This window comes from Crocodylus porosus, unplaced genomic scaffold, assembly GCF_001723895.1.
Source record: "Crocodylus porosus isolate Cpor-Errol unplaced genomic scaffold, CroPor_comp1, whole genome shotgun sequence".
NCBI lineage: Eukaryota > Metazoa > Chordata > Crocodylia > Crocodylidae > Crocodylus > Crocodylus porosus.
The window spans coordinates 4968723-4991712 of record NW_017728923.1 but is presented as its reverse complement, the minus strand read 5'-3'; the positions used below and the strand labels follow the sequence as shown (position 1 = coordinate 4991712).

The following is a 22990-nucleotide window of genomic DNA, read 5'->3' as shown; positions in this document are numbered from 1 at the left end:
GGAGTAGGGGCAGGACCATTACGTACTGTTCACCAGGGAAATAAAGGCAGCCTCCCATTTAAAACTCATTTAAGATCAAAGTTGTGGCAGGCGAGAATCTGAGGGTGCTGAGTCCACCTTGAGTGACGGTAGGGGGCGCTAGGGAGTTCACGGGGAGGGAAGCAGAATGGAGCTTGCACTGGCGAGCCACTTCTCCACGTAAGCCCACTGCCCCCTGCTTCCCTCCCCCAGGGCTTCTGCAGCCCAGCAAATATGACTCTGCACAGCAGGGAACAGCCAGGCCACACAGAGAAGCTGCTTGCTGCTGTGAGCTCTGCGCTGCCCTGGCTATATGCTCTGAGTGTGGGGCTGTGCCCCTTAAAGCAAAGGCATGCACAGGAGGCACGTTGCCAGGGCAGCTCAGAGCTCACAGCAGAAAGGAGATCCCCATGCAGCCTGGCTGTTCCCCGCCACACTGGGTTATGCCTGCTAGGCTGTGGAGGCCCAGGGCAGGGAAGTAGGGCAGGAGTCCGAGTCTGCAGCCTGCGCCTCCTCTGTGCACAGATCTGGGGGTTGTGCTCCCTGGAAGCATGTGCAGAAGCAGGGAGCTGCCCTGCCTGAGTCCACAGCAGGGGGAAGTGGGGGCAGGAGGCTGTGGACCCTGGTCCATAGCCCTGGCAGTCGGGGTCCCCCTCCAGCAGGGCCGGGGGAGCAGGGGCTGTGGTGGGGGGGTGAGGCACAATCAGGGCCAGCGGGCTGTGGGTGGGGAATGAGGGGCACCAGCAGGGCTGTGGGGGGTCTTCAATTTTAATAACAGATTTTGGGTTTTATTAGAGAATTTGTGTGTGTGTGGGGGGGGTTTATCAGGGGGGGAAAAAAAAGGAAGCCATGCCCCCCTGGGAGCCACGTCCCCCCAGATTCTGCGGTACACCTGGACATGGCTGATGGCACACCAGTGTGCTGTAGCACATCCTTTGGGAAATGCTGCCATAGAGGAGACATTACATAAAACGGAAGTAGTCACTGTGGCAGTACAGTAGGGAGCGCTACTATGCAGAGCCATCCACCTCACTGTGCCAGGCCCAAAACTGCGCTTTGGGAGTCTCCCCTAGGGAGCCTACGGCTGGCTGGCCCCCTTCCTGGAGAACTCCTGCAAGCCTGGGGTAATGCTGCCACCACTGGTCTCTGTTAGGGCTTCATGCAGCCTGGGGTACATGGAGCCTGAAAACTTTGGGGGTGCTTTGCCACTGGCAATATTTCTGGGTGCCTCTTTCAGCCTGAAGTCTTCCAGGGTCACCTTGGGTATGACTGAGGGAACATAACCAGCCAAGCTTTGCTGGCTGGGCTGGGATCAAAAAGGCCCCTTCTCCGCCCCTTACACAGTGAAACAGCCAGGCACGTTGTAACATGATACCTTTATTTACTTTTTTTTTTTGGGGGGGGGGAGAGACATTTTGAGCAAACCAAAATAAGTTGAGCCTTCATAGATACTGGGTTCAGAGACCCTTTTAAGATGCAGCTACACTACTTAATTCTAAACTACTAGCTAGTTTCCAGGTCTGATTTACAGTGATTCATCCAAGAAGAATCCAGGAGAAAAGTTCTTCTGCCTCCCCTCAGGAATTTATCTGGCCAAGTCATCTGGCTAACCAGCCAGGACCAGCAAGCAAGTGAAAGAGAGAAGGGTGCAGCTGGAATGACCCAATGCAGGGATAGAAGGAGCGGGATTTCTCCACAGTCATCTAGTCATGCAGGCATTTTAGGATGATGATAAATTTCCCTGGGTAGCCAAACTTTGATAAGATCTGCCATAGAGCCCCATGGTTAACACACTCAAAGGCTTTCGTCTTTTCTTTTAAGATGACCATAGCTTAAAAAAATAGGTCAAGGACAAACTGGGAGGAAGTTATTTAGCAGCATTCCCCAGAGTCTGTCTTGGCTTCGCTACTAGTCAATATGTTCATTAATGACTTGGAGGGTAGACTTGAGTGTACGCCTGGTAAATTTGTGGATGTCATCAGGCTGGATGGGGTAGCATATATTTTGGAGGACAGGATTAGTATTCAAAATGACCTTGATAAATTGAATGAAATTCAGGTAAGGATAAGTGTGAAGTACTACACATAGGAAGGAAAACTCAAATGCATAAATACAGACGAAATGGGGAACAACTGGCCAGGCTATAGTAATCCAGAAAAGGACCTAAGGATCACAGTGGAGCACAAACTGAATTTTGAATGAATAATGTACCATTTTTGCAAAAAAGGCTAACAACATACTGGAAAGTATTAACAGCCATGTCATATGCAAGTTCTGGGAAAGAATTCCTCTATTCTATTCAGTACTAATGAGGCCTCACCTGGGATACCATGGGGACTGCCCCCCCCCCCCCCCAAAACATGGACAAATTGGAGAAAGAGAGCAAAAAGCAACAAAAATCATTAGAAGTCTAAAAAATATGATTTACCATGAAAGATCAGAAAAATTGAAATCATGTAATCTACAGAAGAGAATATTTTAAAACAATCACCCCTTCCCCTCATCTTCAACTATAAACGGGCAGCTATAAAACGAATCATTATCAATTCTTCTGTCTTAACAGCAGACAGGTTGAAAAGCAGTGGAGTGGGTTTTAGCTGCAGCAGGGGAGATTTATGTTGGACATCAGGAAGATTTTTATAATTGTGAGGGGGATTCAGCACTGGAACACCTAGCACTTACCTGGAGAGGCAGCACGATGTTCATCACTGAATATTTTCAATGACGTATTAGATCTGTGGTTCTCAACCTCATCAGCCTCAAGTTGCCCCTTGGAAAATGCCAGCTCTTAGCTTTAATCTGATTCACCAGATACCTGCCAGGCCTGACCTGTTACTTTTCATTCCCCACCTTCTTACTCCCCTCACTTTCTGCCCTTTGTCTTCCTAATTTCAAGATATCTACCTTCTCAGTCGGCCTCTTTTTTACCTTGAATTATGACAGACTACTGTTGAGTCTCCTTTACTCACCTTTGGTTCCTCCCCCTGCTTCCCCACACTCTAACTTTTGTTTTCCTAATTTCCACCTATTTACCCAAAGAACCTTGCCAGCTCTTATCTTTTAATACATTTTTTGACTATGGAAAATGGCAATTCTTCTGTTGCAAAGAACTCAAAGTCTGCAATGGGTCAGAATTTTTTTGACATTATGGATTCTTATTTGAAGTCTTGGAGTTCATGTGTAGGTTTTTCCATATCTAACAGTGACAATGTTGCAAGACCACCCCTGAGAATAACTGTATTAGACAATTATTTGTCTGGAATGGTTTCTATACAGATGACCCTGACTTGCTCAAAGGACTGGACTAGATTATCTCCTGAAGTTCCTTTCTAGCCCTATTTTCTATTTTGTAGATTCCTGGTTCCCAGACTTGTGTTCTCATCACTAGATCAAACTTATTAAAAGTTCCATTAGAGAACAGCAACATTTTAACTTCTGAAGTGTGATACATTATAACAATACAACTGTATGTCTTTATTTATACCAAAGGCGCCAACAACATAATTTACTAAAAGCAGAGATGGAAACTTTGTAAATATACAAGAATCACTTATGAGGGCTTTTTCAAGAAAAAGCCCACTGAGAATGAAGAATATTTCACTATACCATGAGGAGCTGTGTTTGCACATTAAGTTAAGAATTTGAAAGGTATTAGTTGAACTGACAGAAGACTGGAATTAATTTTTTTGCAGAAACTTATATAATATAGTTAAAAGAGAATTTCTGAAAAATAATAAATTATTCTAATATGTACTACACATCCTCCATCTGGTGCTCCAAGGGAAATGGAGTAGGAAATGGGGAGGGCAAGGTGGATTCTCTTTCCCTCTTACCTACTTGTAGAACACTTGGAGACAAACTGAAGCTGTCAAATGTAACTGTGACATTCTCTGTCAATGTCATCTTTCATGAAGTTTGTGTCTATCTGACCCAGAGGATTAATCCTCATTTCTATTTTCCTGCCATATAAAAAAGCACATATTGCAATATTGAACTTGCAGTGATAATTAACACAAGGAAGTTTGGCTGATGTCTCAAGAGAAGTAGTGAAAATCCACTAGTGAAATCCAATCTGTTAGCAGTGTTGACAAAATCCTAGAAAGATGCATCTCCCTTCTGAGTCTGAGTTCTCTATTTAATGCGAAGTAAAAGTTAACCAAACAGGCCCCAATTGGAAAATGCAATTGTACCCTGTGGCCATGTGAACATTAAGGAAGATGTTGTGGAAGCAAAGCGCGTTCCACAGTTTAATAATAGTTTGAAAGTTCAGTTTCCCCTTTTTATAAACAAAGACTTGAATTCCTGAGATATTAAATGAAAGACTGTTTTCTTATGCAAGTACCATTAAATATAACACAACGCCATAAACAAACTGCACAGCATAACAGTGGGCATGCCTATGTGAGCATTAATGTGCTTTGGTTAATGTGCATTAAATCTAAGCACTTTTACACATGCTCTAGGGGGCATGCTTTAATTAGAGCAGCTTCAACAACCACTCTAATTAAAGCATTGCAGCGTCTCATGTATCAGCATCCCTGCACTTAAAAATGGTGGCGGGGTGCTTGAACTAAAGCTCATTTGATGAGCTTTACTTCAAGTGCCTCTGCTGCCAATTTTAAGCATGGGGACACTGATACGCGAGACACAGGAATCTGATATATAAGACACAGCAATTACCATGGTCCAGCAGACTCAATTAATCAAGTCTTCTTCGACTCCAGAATTCCAAAGTGTCAGAGCAGCCTTGCTGCTCATGTATAGGCACCCTCCATTGTGATGTACTAGGAAAATGTGCATTAGCCTGTCTTAATGCACATTAGCTAAAGAGCACAGTTTTTCAGTTATGCTTAATGTGCATTAAAATAGGCTAATGTGCATTAAAGCACATGTGTAGATGCAACAGTGACATGCAAACTAATGAGATCAGAAGTAATACTCCAATCCTTCAAGGTACATAAGGAGGTATGTAACTTTAATCGAGGAGTCCTGAAAATTGGTGAGATTACTCACATACTTAAAGTTACACATATAAATGTTCTCTGTTGAACTGGAATGCAAACCTGTCTGTTAGGTCACTGAATTTACTTTCCTTTAGACAGCTAAAGGGTGTGCCTCTGTAGCATGCCCTCTCCCTAGAAGCTTGGATAATAATGAACTGAAATTGGGAATGAAACCCAGATCTCAAGCTGTTGTTGCTTAATGACTACTCTTTACCTCCGTACTGTACGTAGGCTTTATAAGTAACAAGTCATATAAATTAGGCCACTGGTTTCAGTACCGTCTTTTTAAGCTAATAAGAGTTGTCACTTTTTCCCCACATAATGTGTGCACCCAAAAAAGGACCTAGTGTCTATTCCTACCAGCTTCAAGGCTGCAAAGAGTGTTTTATGCATGAAACATCTGCCACTTTGTAATTTGTTCTTCTAGCACAGGGGTGCTCAACCTCCAGCCTGTAGGCCAAATGTGGCCTATACAGCCATGGCATCTGGCCCACAGGGCTCCCCATGTGTTGGGAAATTTGGTGACAGGCGAGCAATGATAATTAATATTGTCACCCCACCCTAGATGCCAAATTCTCAAGTTTTGCAGGGCCAGATTGGGGCTGGGTCATGTCCTTTTCTCCCCATAATGCCAATTGGGGCTGGACTGCTCCCTGACCCTCCACATGGCAGAATTGGGACCTGCCTCACTACCCTGCATGCCAGATCCCGTCTGTGGATGGACTGAGCACTGGGCCCAGAGGGAAAAAATTTGGGGCACCACTGTTCTAGCACACGCATTTAAGAAATATAACTTACTTCCAGGCTTAAGCAAGCGTTTTTCTTCCTCCTTCAGTCTGTTCTGCATCAGGCGTAGTGTGTTCTCTGCTTCCTGCCAGGAACAAATATATTGGTCAGCATAACTGCCACATTCCTAGGTCAGGGAGTTGATTGACTATGGATGCTACTGAAATAAAAAGTGAAAGCGGTTCGTTGGCAGACTGAAGAAAATTTCAGCACAGAAAGTGGCTCAGAAAGAAAGCTTCTTAATTTAAAGGGGGTTAATTTAAATACAGTCCCCACTGATGGACGGGTAAAGTCTGAGGTCTATAAAAGTACAGGAGTGCAAAAGATGTCAGTCATACAACTCCTAATCAGCACCATGTGGTTAATTCCACGCTCACCATTTTTCCTCCAGTAAACCTACCTTCTCAGCTCCACACATAATTACTGCTTTTACTATATGAAAGGTACTTCCTGTGGAATGGAAACAAATGGTCCCAGGTGACTATGTATGGAGAACCAGGAGCAACTGTCAGTTACAGGTATTTAAAACAGTGGCTACTTTATGGCACATTCAGATGGAGAAAGAGGACTGTTCTTGAACTTGCAACCTCTACCAGGCAAGGGGAAGATTCCACCACTTGAGCTGTTTCCCCTGCTTATAATATAGGTGGGGGCTGCTCTACTAATGAATAGTGATCAGTGTTTTGAAAGCAGGACTTCTATTAGTTACTGGTGATTCACAACTCATGAAAAGGCTTGATTCTAATGAATGACAATGATACAGAATAATTTCTAAAGTGGCCTCTAAACCAGTGGTTCCCAAACTGTGGGTTGTGACCTCAATGGCACCACAGAATTAGACAGGGTTGTGAGAAATAAAATCACTTTAATCCAGAGCAGGCAAAACATGGCTGGCCAGGCACTTTCATCTGGCTCACAGGTGCCCAGCAACTAATTGTACCCCACCCAGCCCATGTGCTTTGCTCCCACCCTGGTGTGCGGAAGGGCTTGGCCCAGCCAGCACACAACTTCCAGGCAGGGTTGCTGCTGCCACCGCTGCAGTTGCTGGGGGACCCACTCAGCTTCTCCAGCATCCCGCTCACTCTGGGCATCAAGTAGGGAAGTGGCAGGGATGGGGAGAGGGGGTGCTACAGCTGGACAGAAGCACGAACCATGGGGCTGGGGTTGGAGGCAGCATAGAGCCTGCACCCAGGGGGGAAGTGGGACCTTGTGACCTTGGGTGGGCAGGGTGGGGGTGTGTGGGGATGCCCCACACATACTCCCCTCCATGGCATGAAGCCCCTGCCACCAGCAGCAGCAGGCACTCAGGGCATTTGTGGCCCATGCAGGTGCTGCTACCTGGTGGTGCATGGCTCTAGCTGCACAGCCCCTGGTGGCAAGGAGTGCAGCGATGCTGGCCCACCTCTATCATATGGGGCTCCATGAGGCGCATGTGCAGCTCCATGCCACTGGGGGAAGCCCTGCATGATGGAGCCGGTTGCCTTCTTCACCCCCTGCTCTGCAGGTCCTGGGACTCTGCCACAGAGTGGAGGGGAGCCTCACCCCCTACTTCCCAGCAGTCCTGGGACCTGCATGGCAAGGGGTGGGGAAGGCAACTTACTCCATGCTGTGGGGCTTCCCCCAGTGGTGTGGAGCCTTGTGCAATAGAGGCAAGCCGGCCTGGCTGTGCTCCTTGCCACCACATACAGCATTGACTGGAGACATGTACTGCCAGGCAGCAGCACCTGCTAAATCCACAAGCACCCCAAGCACTTGCTGCCTGCTGGTGGCAGGGGCACAGCACATTGAGAGGGAGGGGGGTGGTTCCCACCCCCACACCCTCTCTCACACCCACACCCTGCCCCTACAACCACCTCACATATAGACTCCCCAATATACCCTATTTCCCCCTACACACACAGCCACACCCCGTCACAAAAGTACTTTACAAAAGTACTTAAAAATATAGATTTTCATATTACATGCTGTATTATATGTTGTTCTATAATACTCAGACTTTAATAATCATCTAGAGAATGTTGTTATGCTGTTTTATTGCTGTTTTGTTTTCATTGGCATCTGGGGTCCTGTGCATTTTCAAGTGTTAAAATCGGGTCATACTGGTATGTTAAGTGGGGTTGAGTATTAAAATGGGGTCGTACTAATTTGGGAAGCACTGCTCTAGACACTTGCAAATCCCTGGTTTGGCACTGGCAAATGAGTAAGAAATGGGTTTATTAAATGGGAGCAGTACAAAATTGCTATATGTTATTTATAGGCCTGTATGAATAGGGAAGTATTTGATTCGGATTTGGATTTGGCTGATTTAGAGGACAGTGATTCAATTCGGTGATTTGAATCAATGTCCCCATTTGATTTGGCCAAATCAGAATCAGAGATTCGGTGCTTATTCAGAGATTCGGATCAGCCGGGGGGAGTCACAGGAGAAGACCCCATGGCTGCCCTGCCCGGCCCCATCCCCAACCCGGCCCCATCCCCAACCCGACCCCAGCCTCTTGGCACTTTAAAAAAAGCAAAAAAAAAAGCCCTGCACTCATTGGCTGCAGCAGCAGCGATTGGGGTTTCTGAGGGCTCATGGCAGAGCCCCCTGTACAGCATAGGGCAGTGGGGGCAGCGGAGATCACCCCCGCCCCGGCACTCGCACAGCAGTTGTCACGTGGTGCAGGTGCAAGGTAACTCAGCAGAGCACTGGGAGCTGGGGCCACTGAGGCTGAGTGGTGCCAGGCTCCAGTTGACTGATGGAGCCACCCCAGCTCCCAGACAGTGCGCAGTGCCCTGCTGAGCCATGCTGCACCCACACCATGCGACTGCTGCCATGCAGGTGCCAAGTGCTGGGGGGGGGGCAACCCCTGCTGCCCCGAGCTGTGCTGCGGGGGGCTCTGCCACGAGCTCCCAGAGGCCCCGATCGCTCCTGCCACATCTGGTGAGTGCAGGGCTTTTTTTTTTTTTTAAAGTGCTGGCAGGCTGAACTGGGCAGAGGATGGGGCCAGGCAGGGCAGCCATGGGGGCTTCTCTCACGGCTCCTCTGGCTGTGCTGGCCTCTGCCCGGGCAGGGGGAGCCACAGGAGAAGCCCCCAAGGCTGCCCTGCCCAGCCCCATCCCCCACCCAGCCCCAGTCCAGCCCAGTCCCTGCACTCATTGGCTCTGGCAGTGGGGATTGGGCCCTCTGGGGGGCTCATGGCAGAGCCCCCCCACACAGCACAGGGCAGCAGGGATTGCCACCTACATGGTAGCTGCCACACTGTGCGGGTGCGGTGCGGCTTGGAAGGGTGCCGCACACTGTTGGGGAGCTGGGGCAGCTCCATGTGTCAGCTGGAGCCCAGCACTGCTCAGCCCCTGTGGCCCCAGCAACCAGACAGTGTGTGGTGCCCTGCTGAGCCATGCTGTACCCATGCCATGGGGCAGTTGCCATGCAGGTGCCAGGCAGGAGGAGTGGAGGGATGATTCCAACTGCCCCCCACTGCCCGTGCTGTGTGTGGGGGGCTCTGCCATAAGCCCTTAGAAACCCTAATCACCACTGCTGCAGCCGGTGGGTGTGGGGAATTTTTTTTTTTTTAAAGTGCCAGGAGGCTGGGCTGGGTGAGGAATGGGGCCAGGCACAGCAGCCATGGCATCTTCTCCTGTGGCTCCTCCAGCTGTGCCTGCCTCTGCCCCAGCAGGGGGAACCATGGGGGCTATGCCTTACTGCTGTAAATTAGCTCAGGCAAATGGTTCCAAGTAGAAAGTGTCAGGTAGAGGTTCCCAACCACTGGGCTGCAGCCCGGTACTGGGCTGTGAAGGGTTGGCTGCCGAGTCTTGGCACGAGCCCCCTGTTTGGACCCCCAACTGCTCTGGAGATTCAGCCAGACTAAACAGGCAGCTGACACAGTTGTCTCCAGCTGGCAAGTCTGTTGGGGTTGGGGGATAGGGGAGGGAAGGGGCATGGGGGAGGGAAGGATTGGGACTGGAGTTGAGACAAGCTGCTCAGCTGGGGTGGGGGGGTACGTTACTTGAGGAAGGGGGTGGAGGGTCACGGGATGAGGGTGCAGCAGCCCTGCAATGGGAGGAGCAGCAGGGCAGAGCCCCACTCCCAGCTCTGATGTGGAAACGGTAGCACTGGGAGCAAGGGCTATGCCCTGCTGCCGCCCGGAGTGAGCCACACCTGCATCATGCCCCCCACCCCCATCTGTCTTCTCAGGTGAGCAGCTTCTGCCACCAGCAGTCACGTGTGGGGTTAAAGCTGGGCAGTGGGGCAGCCCCGGGAGGAAGCCAGCTGGCTCCATTCACCTCACCCCACTCCTGCTGCCATGGCCATACCCAGTGAGGTGCTGCCCACGCAGCAGGTACTGGGACCTGGATGGGGCTGGGCAGGACCCCACAGCCCCCACCACAGCTGGAAGCAGGGGGATCAGGGTGGGGAAATGCCTGGAGTGGAGAGCAGGGAGGCAGCTCCACTGCTTGCTCCTCGGGGAGGTAGCAGAACCCCTTCATCCCAGACAGCCTCAGCTGGGTCCCCCTGGGTCACCTGCACAGCCCCCTCCCCTGCAGGGTCTCCTGGTGTCTGTGACTGCAGTGCCCCAACCTGCACCCGGGTAGAAATTCATATATTTACATATTTCATAGTTTCATAGTTACTAGGGTTGGAAGGGACCTGAGCAGATCATCAAGTCTGACCCCCTGCCATGGCAGGAAAGAGTACTGGGTCAAACAACCCCTGCAAGGTGTTTGTCTAGCCTTGTCTTAAAGACCCTCAAGGTAGAAGCCAGCACCACTTCGCTTGGAAGTTGGTTCCAGATCCTAGCTGCCCTGACTGTGAAGTAGCACCCCCTGATGTCTAATTTGAATTTACCCTCTGCCAGCTTGTGACTGTTATTTCTAGTAACTCTGAGTAGTGCTCGGGGGAACAGTAACTCCCCCAATGCCTGCTGTTTCCCTCTGACTAGTTTGTAACAGGCCACTAGATCCCCCCTCAGTCTTCTCTTGTGGAACCTGAACAGGTTCAGGTCCCATAGCCTCTCCTCATAGGGCCTGCCCTGCTTCCCCTTGATCATATGCCAGGACAATTCTCTCAAAAAGCTTACCCAGGATCGAGGTAAAACTAACTGGCCTATAGTTTTCCGGGTCCTCCTTCCACCCTTTTTTGAAGATGGGAACCATTCTGGCCCTCTTCCAGTCCTCTGGCACCACACCAGAGCACCATGAGTGCTCGTAAAACCATTCCAGGGATCCTGCAATGACCTCAGCTAATTCCCTCAGCACTCTGGGATGGAGATTGTCAGGACCAGCTGATTTAAATACATCCAGTCCCTCCAGAAGTTCCCTGACTAGATCCTTACTGACCCTTGGCCTAGGTATGCCTCCCCTGGGGCCTGAGGGAGGCCCAGTGGGGGAGCTGATCCAGTCCCTGCTCCGGAAATTGGAGGCAAAGAAGTCATTAAATAGGTTAGCTTTGTTGTCTGGTGTGACAACCAGATTTCCTAGTGTGTCTTGCAGGGGCCCCACATTACCGGGTACCTTCTTTTTGCCCCCTATGTATTTAAAAAAGGACTTCCGGTGTCCTTGATCCGGGAAGCTAGTCCCAGTTCCATCTCTGCGTTGGCCTTCCTGACTGCCCCCCTGCATCCCTGAACAACCGCAGTACAGTCCTCCCTGGTGATGGTCCCTCCCTTCCATTGGGTGTATGCCTCCCTTTTAGCTAGGAGACATTCTTGGATGCTTTTGGTGAGCCACGGGGACTTTTGTGCCCTCCTGCCCCCTTTGATCCGTGTTGGGATTACCTGCCTTTGGGTTTGGAGAATCGTCTCCTTAAGGAGCGACCACTCTTCTTGGACACCTGACTCCCCTCCCCTCTGGGACCTCAGTGCCTTCCCGACTATTCTCCTTAGCTCACTGAAGTCTGAAATCTAGGGCTGCTGCCTCACTGCAGGCCGTTGCCACCTTGCGCTGGATGGTGAATTCCAGCAGGCGATGATCACTGTTGCCCAGGTGGTCGAGTACCCGCAGCCCCCTCACCAGGTCATCACCCATGGCCAGCACCAGGTCCAACAAGGCATCTCTCCTGGTGGGGCTGTGCACCTCTTGGGTTAGATGAAGGTCTGCATTTTGGCTAGGAACCTACATAAGCAGTCAGACCTGGCTGACTGCTCTTCCCAGCAGATGTCTGGAAAGTTCAGGTCACCCATGATGACCACGTCCTTTGACCTAACTACCTCCAAAAGCTGACTTAAGAATTCCTGGTCTAGCTCTTCCCCTTGGTTAGGTGGTCTGTAGTAGACCCCCACCATTAAGTCTCTTTCCCTTAGACTGCCTTGCATTCTAACCCAGAGCACTTCAATGTGCCCCTCCTCTGACTCTGTGCTACTTGATGAGGATGTGTATTCCTCCTTAATGTAGAGTGCCACACCTCCGCCTTTCCTCCCTGTCCTGTCCCTCCTGTACAGCCTATAGCCCTTGATATTCACCACCCATAAACATTTACAAATTAAAATATGTAAATTATGTTGTTTCTATACCCAGTTCGCCAAAATTCTTTGAGTGAGTTTGCCAGTCCACAATATAAAAAATGTTGGGAACAAGCCTACTAGTGGAGATGCAACTTGCACTGACAACCTTTTGTTAATATAGCTTAAACTAGGTTTCTAAATGGAGTAAGTTATATACCAGTGAAAGGACGTTTTGCCACCTTAACTACGTTATCCATACCAGGGCTTCTGCAGGTATACTGATGCAAATTTTGCTGCACAGAGAATCCCTGAATAATGTGTATAACTGACATTCTTACCAGCAAAGGTAGGATTTCCCTTAAGTGATGGAATTATTTTGTTTGACAAAACTACCAAGCCTATCAGCTAGTGCCTTCCCTGAGCATTTCAGTAGTCCTGTAATTCAGGAAGATTTCTTCAAAGTAGTTAGGTTTCCCTAAGAGCAGATCAGTACACTGCAGCAAGAAAAAATCATTTTGTAACAAGCTTAGGCTCAATTCATTCATTATACCAAGCCCTACATTGGAAATAGGGTGCAGTATGCTCTCCTTACTAAGATAGGTGTGTTGGTGGTGGAAGGATGCAACACTAAGATCAAGAAAACACAAAACTTCAACTATTTTTCTGGCCAGGAAGCATAAAGTCAGTTCCTTGAACCCATCTCCCTTTTGTCCCTACAGAGAAACAGATAAAGTCTACTATTCCCTGATATGTTTTGGATGCCCACAGAAAGTGACTGCTACATGAATCGTTCAGGACTAACCTTTTTTAAAGAAGCCTTAAGACAAGAACAAAATGTGTAAGTTCTTTGGTGACTACTGTTGTTCTGTGTCAGGAAATGTTAGAGTTGTCAATCAGGGTATGGATGTTCCACGTTGCAAACTTCATTTCTTGATTTCTTGATTTGGACATAGATAAAGTGATCTCACTGCAGTGATTTTTCCAGTCAGGTGAAATGAAACAGAGTATGTTTAGGGCACCTTTTCTAGCCCCCTCCCCATATGGGATCAGCGGAGTAGATCCTAAATAGGCCTGTTCAGTCATGATTGCAGCTGCCAAATTGCAAGTCTGTCTCAGTTCTACGTACAACAAACCCATCATATAATCATTGCCTCCACCTATATCTGTGACTAGGGGCTTCCAGCAATCACTAGTACCTGCCCCTGTCACCACTTGCCCTTGCCATTGGATTTGCTATTGATGGAAGATGATGGCGCATATCTGTTTAATGTGAGTGCCATTGTGCATCAGCAACTACACAATACTTCACAGGAAGAAAACTTTAATTCAATGGCAAGGAAAACACAGATGACCAGAGGTTTCTGTTTTGCATTCATCTGCCTTTGTAGCCTTTGTGAAATATTCCATTGTTGAGGATAATACTATCAAAGCCATTCCACAACACCCCATTAAAGACTACCTTGCAGCTCTACCAACCTATCAAGGGGCCTTGAAAGCCACTGAGCAGATGAAAAGCAACAAAGCATGTGGTTCTAATGGAATATCAGCTGATATAGTTAAGCATTGTGGAAAAAACTCACTTAACAACTACAGACCACTATTCTGAAAAATCTGGAAACATTAACAAATTCCCAGTGACTTGAGACGCCAGAATTGTAACCATATTCAAGAAAGGAAACAGACTGCATTGCAGGAATTAGCATGGCATTGCATCCCTCTCCATAGCTGGGAAGATCCTTGCCTGCATCAGACTTCTTCACGATGACATGAGAGCAACCATTCTAAGGAACAGCTTAGAAGCAGACTTCTTCACATTAGAACTAGAGTCAAGCAAAATTGCACAACTGCACCAACAGTTTTTGCATCTATATTGCAGCTATTCCACATCTCATTACTGTCAGACTTCCATCTGGGGACAGCATCCAGTATTACATGTATGGGAATCTCTTTAATATCAAATGGTTAAATTCAAAATCCAAGATCACCAACACCTCCATTATTGATCTTCAGTATGCTGACAATTGTGTTATGTATGCAGTGACTGGATCCACCACCAGAGGATACTTGTGGCACCCTGTAAAGGCCACTCCAACTTTGTCCTGCCCCACTGGTCTCTTCAGCCACTGGCCTGTGCTCGCCCGCCATGCTTTGATGTCTAAATAAGAAATATGGGAGGCTGCCCTCAGGAACCAGAGTAAACTTTGGGTAATTTACTCTGCCTTATTAATCCTTGGGTGGCTGTGTTCTGGCCTCAATCTTTGCCTGAGCAAGGTGTTACTCTTTTGTCCTTTCTCTCAGCTCTGTGACCTGTCAGAGAGCTGCCAGGGCCAACCCTGCCTCACTCTCCTTCTTGTCTCTGGGCCTGTCAGCCTGTCTCAGTGTGGTGGATCCTATACCCTCTAGCTAATCTTCCCCACCCAACAGGCACCCCTCATGCCCTTCAGCGGGTTCTGGACCCTTGCAAGGTTCTATCTGGTCTGAGGCTCCTTTTCTGCTCACTCACACAGCTCCTGGCTGTCTCAGCTTCTGCCCACGCAGCCCACTGGACCCCAGGCCCTTGCTAGGCTCTCTCTTGGCTTCAGCCTCTAAACCATTTGACTCTGGTTCACAAGGTGGAGTGTTTCCCAGGCCCCTGATGCATGTTACATTAACAGGCTAATTGCACCTTAAATAGTAACTGGCCACAAGTGCAGCTCAATTTAATGCATGATAATGCATAAACGAGCCACATTATACATAGAATAACTTTGTGGTTCTTGTGTACCTTGCCTTAAATTGAATGTGTGGCTGGGACCTGTCAAAACCCTGTGTATCACTCACCTGAGTTATAGCTGGGTGGGACATGAGGTTTGGACAAGTCCCAGTGAATGGGGAGCCTGCCATCAGGCTCAATGCAGCCTGACACTGGGCTCCCTGTGCAAGGTGGAACATATGATCTTATAGCTCCCCCTACATGGGGAACCAGGCATCAGGCTGCAACAGCCCACTGCTGGGCTCCTCATGCACCGGGAGCTATAAAACCATGTGTGCCACTTAGCTGGGTAGTACACATGGTTTTCTAGTTTCTGGGGCATGGGAAGCATGGCATCGGGCTGTCACAACCCACTGCTGGGTTCCCCCTGTGTTGTGCTGGTTATCACCTGGGGCTGGGGACAGGCTTAGTTCCTGGTCCTGGTTGAAAATCAGCTGTTTGGTTTCATTTTGCTAGTGCAGGGGGGAACCCAGGCTCCCCTGCACCAACAAGTAAGGCATAATTGGGATCTAATTTCTGATCCCAAAATCATGTATCCTGCCATGCACATGTGACTGAGGATTAGCTCCCATTATGTCTTAAAGTGCCTGTCTGTCAGGGGCCCCAGAGAATTCATCTGTGGCTTCCAAACTGCCCCAAACCTCCAGTCAGAACATAAACACTTATAAACACAAGAACACTTATCTCTAGGAAATACTCAGCAGCTCCTTCCTCCTACAGGGTCAAGACCGTGAGCCTCCAGCCCTGGGCTGGGCTTACATAGCCCTTTCTCCTCCTCTGTGCAGTCACCTGATCTCCAATCTGCAGGGGCAGGCTGAAGTGTTTCTCTTTTTCTCTAATTATCAAGCTCATTGCTTTGGCCTGCCTCTTTACCACCTATGCCTGCTGCCGCTCTCTCTCCGACCAACAGGTTTATTGCTTTGTAGCTAATCTGCCCATGGCACTGGAGTTCTAGTAGGGGGATAGGTGGCCCCTACTACTGTGCCGACTCAGGTGAAGAGCTCCAGGGGACTCAACTGCTTCTGTGAAGCATATGGAATGTTTGGGCTCACTGTCAACTTCACAAAAACCAAGATATTCTACCAACATACTCCAAAAACAACCAGCTACTCCCCCACGTATTATAATTAGAGAGCAGACCTTGGAAAACACCAGACATGTACCCTACCTGGGTGGTCACCTTTCCCAAAACATGAATATTGTCATGTATGTTTAACACTGAATAAAACATCTCTGAAACTGTCTTTGATGATAACAGTGCCAGAACCCAAATCAAACTTCTCATGTGCCAAGCTGTTGTCATCCCTAGCCTACTGTATGGGTATGACACCTGGATGACATGTCAGAAACACCTGAAAGCCCTGGGATGTTACCATCAGCAATGTCTTTGGAAAATCATCCATATCAATTGGAAGAACAGAAGAAAGAATGTCAGTGTTCTGGCTTAAGCAAATACCACCAGCAAAAAGCCATATTTGTATAGCACCAGCTTTATTGGACAAGACATGTCATAAGAATGCCTGACAACCAGCTCCCAAAACAGGTCCTATACTCCCAATTTCCTAATGATCACCATTTTAGAGGTGGACAAAAGAAGAGATTCAAGGACACCATAAAGAAATCTAAAGAAATGCGATATTAACATAAAAACCTGTGAGACTCAAGCACTGAATTGTCTCCAGTGGTGCCATGATGTACAGCAAGGCATCGAGAATTTTGAGCATACTTGCCTCTGTACATGGATAGACAAGAAAAACAAAGGGAAAGAGCTGTGATCCAACACTGCCAGGATCCACTCCTTCCTCCTAGAACTGTTAGCCATGTCTGTAGTGGAAGACGCAGATCTCAGATTGGCCTCCTCAGTCATCTCCAGACATACAGATGATTTCCCTATCTACTGGATGACTGTCATCCTCATATTGAGGAAGTGCTGCCAGCAACAAAAGCAAGTATAGCTAACAGTGAGAGGCTATGGCCCCATGGACATAACCTCTCCCTATTAGCTGTACTTGCCAAGAAAGACTACTAATGATAATTCAGAACTGTGGAAATAATACTACAAAGCTTTGGTAGGGATTATGAGCTCCAGGGCTACCACAGAAGAAAAGGTCATGGAACAAAGTCTGCACTGAACACAATATGTTCTCTAGGCAATAGGGAAAAAAGCAGCAAGGGGCCAACCCTCTCAACAGTATAAGCTGAGGAAGTCTCTGAGTCAATATCAACAGGGAGTTCATTTTTGTGAGCAACTGTTTCATTGTCTACACTTTGGCTTCTAAAAACCATCACTTAGAAACATACATATCCAGCAATTAATGATTTGGCTGCCTGGCTTGCACATCCTAATGAGAAAAATGGCTAACTACTGTACGTGGATGGGGCAAAGAAATCCGAAATACTGCACAAACAAGCCTGAAGTTATAGAAACTACTCTTGGAAACTGTGCCCAAAGAGTCTATGGATCTTACTGAAATTTCAGTACAGAAAACTTCCAAAGCCATCTTTTCAAATAGGTTGCAGCTTAGTTATAACATGAGTCAGTTAGAAGACACCTGCTTTCATGACCACTAAACTCATCTCCTTAAATTTATTTTGCAGCATATGGCAAAAATAAGCACAGCTCACTCTACTTCCCAGAAGCTTCTGACTGTTAGTCTCATGCAGAACTTATCAAATTTGTTCTATTGTTGTAAACAATAATTGCAACTGTTTGACAGCTGGAGAGAACCATCCCTTTCACTTAGATTCATAGATTGTTAGGGGCTGGAAGGGATCTTGTAGATCATCGGGTCCAGTCCCTCTGCACTATGCAGGAAAAGACAACTGGGGTCAAGTGACCCCAGTGAGGAGACTGTCCAGTCTCCCGAAGATTTCCAGGGTAGGTGATTGCACCACCACTGGAGGGAGTTTATTCCACAGTCTGGACACCCTGACTGTGAAAGAGTTTTTCTGGAATTTAGCCTGAAGCAGCCTTCCAGGAGTTCATATCCATACCTCCTGGTCTTCCCCAGGGATGTCCTGGTTCACTGAGTTCTTGATGTACTCCCCTGATGTACCAGTAAGCTGCTACCAAGTCCCCTCTCAGCCTTCTCTTCTGTAAGCTGAAGAGGCCCAAGTCCCTCAACCTCTCCTCATATGGCTTGTCTTGTAAGTCCCTGATCATATGGGTGGCTCTTCTCTGGACCCTCTCAAGTTTTTTCCTGTCCTTGATGAAGTGCGGTGCCCAGAACTGGACGCAGTACTGCAGCTGCAGTCTGACCAGTGCAGAGTACAGTGGGAGTATCACTTCCTTAGTTTTGCATGAGATGCAACTATTAATGCATGCCAGCTGTTGTTAATGCATGTTGTTTGCCCTGCTAGCCACAGCATCGCACCGATGGCTCATGTTCATGCAATGATCGATCACTACCCCTAGGTCCCTTTCTGCTGTGGTGCAAATCAAATTGTCACCACTGAGCCTGTACGTATGTTGGGGATTGTTTGCCCCTAGACAGACCACCTTACGCTTCTGAGTGTTGAACTTCATCTTGTTCTGGTCCACCCAATTCTCCAGCTTGTCCAGGTTCGCCTGTCTGCAACCTATCTTCTGGCATGACTACACTCCCCCATAACTTGGTGTTGTCCACAAACTTGGCCAGCGAGTTTTTCACCCCCACATCCAAATCATTGATAAAAAAAAAGTTGTTGAAAAGCACTGGATCAAGCATGGCCCCCTGAGGGACACCACTGGCCACTTCTCTTCAGGGCAACACAGATCCATTCATGAGAACTCTCTGGGTCCTACCATGCAGCCAATTTTCCACCTACTAAGCTGTTGAGGAGTTAAGCCCACAATCTTCCAATTTTTCCACAAGGATATCATGGAATACTAGATCAAAACCCTTTTGGAAATCTGGGAATATAATGTCCACCTTCTCTCCTGTGTCCAGGTGGTGAGAGACCTGCTCACAGAAGGAGATGAGATTGGAAAGACAAGACCTACCTGTGACGAAGCCATGCTGACTGTAGTTCAGAATCTTACCCTTGATGACTGTATCACACAGATTCTTTAATGAGTTTTTTCCTGCCCAGTGCCCCGTGCTGCAGCTGCTTGCAGCCCATGTGGGGCTGCCTGTGCCCGCTATGGACAGCCCCATGCGGGCCGTGAGCACCTGTAGCGTGGAGCGGGGAAGGGGCCGCTTCCCCCCGTGCTCACCTTTTCCCTGGGCTCCTTCCCTGCACGGAGAAAAGCGGCCTCTTGCCCAACCCATGGTCGGTGCCCCACACTGCAGGCGCCTGCTGCCTGCATGGGGCTGTCCAGAGCAGGCTGTGAGCAGCTGCAGTGCAGGGTGCCAGGCACAGGGCAGGGAGGGGCTGCTTTCTCCCCCCTGCCCTGCACTCAGCACCACCTTGTAACCCAGCTCCACTGCCAGGCTGGCAATGGGGCAGGTTATAAGCTGGTGCTGAGCACGGGGAAAAGTGGCCCCTCACCTGCCCCATGGACAGTGCCCCACTTGCAGCCACTTGCAGCCTGCCTGGGGCTGCCTGTGCCTGCTCCGGACAGCCCCGTCCGGGCTGCAAGTGCTTGCAATGTGGGGTGCTGGCCATGGGGCAGGTGAGGGGCCACTTTTCCCCACGCTTAGTACCAGCTTTTTTCCTGACGGTGAGCAGGGGGTTGGGGCTAATATCCTGAGCCTGTTGAAGTCAGCATTTTTTAAATCCAGGGCTTAAATCCTGCTAGTTGATTTGTCAACCTTGTGGTGGACAGTGAACCTGATGAGCTCATGATTGCTGTTGCCCAGGCTACCCTCAATGTTCAAGCCATACACCAGATCATCTCCTTTGGCCAAGGCCAAGTCTAGGAGAGTGGTTCCTCTTCATCCTCCTTAGTAAACTGTGTCTCTGATATTAAAGTTAGATGTTTATTCACAAGCAATTTTTGATAGGAAAAGTGTAAAACACCACAGGAGCTTATGCCATCATAAGACATCTCAACTGTGGCCCCAGTGTCAGTGAGGTAATGAAGATTAGAACATGAACAGTTTTGAACGTAAAGAAGCCTATCAGCTGCTCTTCAGGTTGCTCACTCTATTGATATGTAGGGCTTGACTGTCATTTCAGTACACTTTTGTCCCTCCTGTGACAACCAAACCCTCTGTTACGCTCCAACATTCCTGAAACACTTTTTAAAGACACACAGCTTCTCCCTCTGTTTTCATCTGCACGGCAGTCAAAGCTGCCTGCCAGTGTCAGCATTTTTGTATGTCATTTACATGCCCTTAAGTTTATTTCACTGCATACCTAACTCTATTTTTCTCTCCTGTTTGAATAATAATTTTACATTTCTTCAGCACAAAATTACCTCTGGATGAAGGGCAACAGCCAGCCAGAGTGCAGCCTGAGTCCTGCTGAGTCAGTTGGCTATGTATTGGGAAGGCAGCTGCTGTCCTTAGTTGGGGGTGCTGCCAGCCGCCTGAAAAACTGCACTCAAGGCTGGGAAACACTCCTTGCAGGTTTTGGAATCATGCAGAAATGGCACTCTGAATTATTACCTGGTATCTGATATCTCTGGATGTCCCTGAGACCTTCAGCTGATCAAATCTGTGCAGTCTAGAGAATGAACACAGAGGGTGGTTTTTTAACCAAGAATGAAGCAGGCTATCTCAGTACTTCTCAAAACTGTAAGAGAAAGACACTTCTTACTGTACTAGTATAATTTTATACTAGTCTGGGAAACTGTGGTTTCCCCAATTCTTAGCTGTTTCACATGAATTAGAAGACAAGTACGTTCCACAATCTGGTCTATGCCTTGAAGGGAGAGAATGACAAAGTATCCTGTAGCAAAACCCCCAGTTTTTCTTTCTTTTTTTTTTTTAAATTTTAAAATGCATTCGCTCCCCTTCCCCAACTATTTCTGACTTTTTCTCTCCCTCTCTGTTCCCTATAGATAAGTATAAGTGAGCTCAGACTTAGGATAAGCTTTCAACATTTTTATATTGGTAGCAAGTTTTTGGTTTTGGATATCCGCTGTTTTATATTGTATTATTATTAGGTTTGTATTGATTCTTACTGTTATATATTGTATTATTATAATTTTCATATTGATTTTTATTGTTTCATATGGATATTGTATGGTTTAGGCCTGTGTTTGTAAGTGAACCAAATCATGTCAAGTTTCCATTTTATATGTCAAGCCTCCATCTTGTGTCCTCTGCCTGGGCATCCCATGTTGCAACAATATGATTCATTGTACCTCTCCCATGTAAATTGGTTCCCCAATGAATGAGAATGATTGGGAATGATTGAAATACAATGGTAGCAGGCCTGTACTAAATGGCCTGTAATGACTGAGCCATCACCTCGCACTGATTCATCCAGGAACCATGGACCTCCCCAGGAACAGAGACAAATCCAGCATTTGAAAGACAAAAGACCCTGCAGAACTCTCACCATTACAGACATCTGAAACTGCACATCCCTGCATGGAGCACACATGCTCAGTACGCCAGGGGCTGACCCTTGCCTGGGCATGCCTCCTGTCACTTGGGTCACACGAGGTCTGCCCCTTTAAAAAGCGGCAGTGAAGACAGACCCAGTGGGACGCCCTCTCCATCTGGACCAACACCATACCACACCACCTATTAACCTAGAGGCCCTGCCTGCAACCCCCCTCTGGACAACACCTACTGGACAAAGACCACTTTCCAGCCTGGGATAGTAGATATTACCTGCATACCTCCTACAATTTGGACTCTCTCTCTCTCTCTGTCTCTGTCTCTCTCTCCTCCTGAACTTCAGTGCATTTCAGCCCCTGTACCAAGCCTCTCTAACCCCTGCTGCCAGTGTGTGTGTGTGTGTACGCGTGCGTGCAAGGGAACCAATAAAACATTGTGCCACCATCTCTCCTGTTCAATAAAACCACTGTCATTTGCAACCCCGAGTTGGGTCATGTTTTACTGAATTCCAATCCCTTCTCTATCTTAAATTCCAGCCTCGTTCTCTCTCTCTCAGCTCCAGCCCCACCCCCCCAACTAGTTTCCATCTCCCCTTTTCTGTCACCTCTCAGCCTCTCCTTGCTTTCCTGTTGTCCCTGCTGCCTTTCAGTCTCTCCTGCAACTTTTCCTACGATTTTTCTACTGTCCCCCTGCTTCCCACGCTCCTATTGCCTTTTCCCTGTGACTTTCTGCAGCCTTTCTCTGCTTTCCTGCTACCTTTCAGTCTCTCCTGCTACTTTTCCTGTGATTTTCTGCTGTCTGTCTCTCTGTTTTCAGGCTTCCCCCACACCTTCTGTAGTTATCCCCACTCCACCCCACAGCTTCCCAGCTCCTCATGGCTGTCTTGCAGTTTTCTCCAGCAGGGGGGCAGGGATTGGGGACCCCACACCTGTCCTACAGGCGCCCACCTTAGGGCCCTGGAGGCACGGGTGAGGGAGCTCCAGGAGGAGGTTAGCAGGCTGAGGGGAATCAGGGAGGCGGAGGAAGAAATTGACAACCATTTTCTTTCCCTGCAGGGTTATGCACCCAGGGAAGAAGCACCTTAGGAAGTGCCCTCCACTGCTGAGTGGCAGACAGTCACCTCCCGAACCAGGGCTGCTCGTAACACAGCACTACCAGTTCCTCCAGTCCGCCTGGAGCACAGGTACGAAGCCCTGGCAACTCTGAAGAAGAAGGAAGGAGAGGAGGAAACCGGGGAAGAGGCAACTCCACGCTCCCCACATCCCGAGCAGGCCGAAGGAGATAAGCAGGCCAGGAGGAGAAAGCATCACGTGATCATCATAGGCGACTCCATCCTGAGAGGTACAGAGGGCCCCATCTGTTGCCGGGACCCCTCAGCACGCGAGGTCTACTGCCTACCTGGAGCAAAGACTCAGGACATGAAGGGGATGATCCAAACCGTGATTCCAGTACATGTGGGTACTAATGATGCGGCCAGGAGAAGCCCTGATCGCCTGATGAAGGACTACCATGCTCTGGGGTGCGTCCTAAAGGAGATAGGCACACAGGTGGTTTTCTCTTCTATCCTACCAGTGA

At 48.4% G+C, this 22990-nt stretch overlaps 1 protein-coding gene across 4 annotated transcripts in view; it reads right to left on the bottom strand.

The window, feature by feature from the left end:
- The window catches only part of CLUAP1 (clusterin associated protein 1), a 322832-nt gene that overhangs the window by 41393 nt on the left and 258449 nt on the right, over nucleotides 1-22990 (bottom strand). For all 4 annotated transcript variants that reach the window (XM_019539991.1, XM_019539990.1, XM_019539993.1 and 1 more), the window contains exon 9: nucleotides 5820-5892. In XM_019539991.1, the coding sequence (XP_019395536.1) occupies nucleotides 5820-5892 (73 nt within the window). The remainder of the gene's footprint in view (nucleotides 1-5819; nucleotides 5893-22990) is intronic.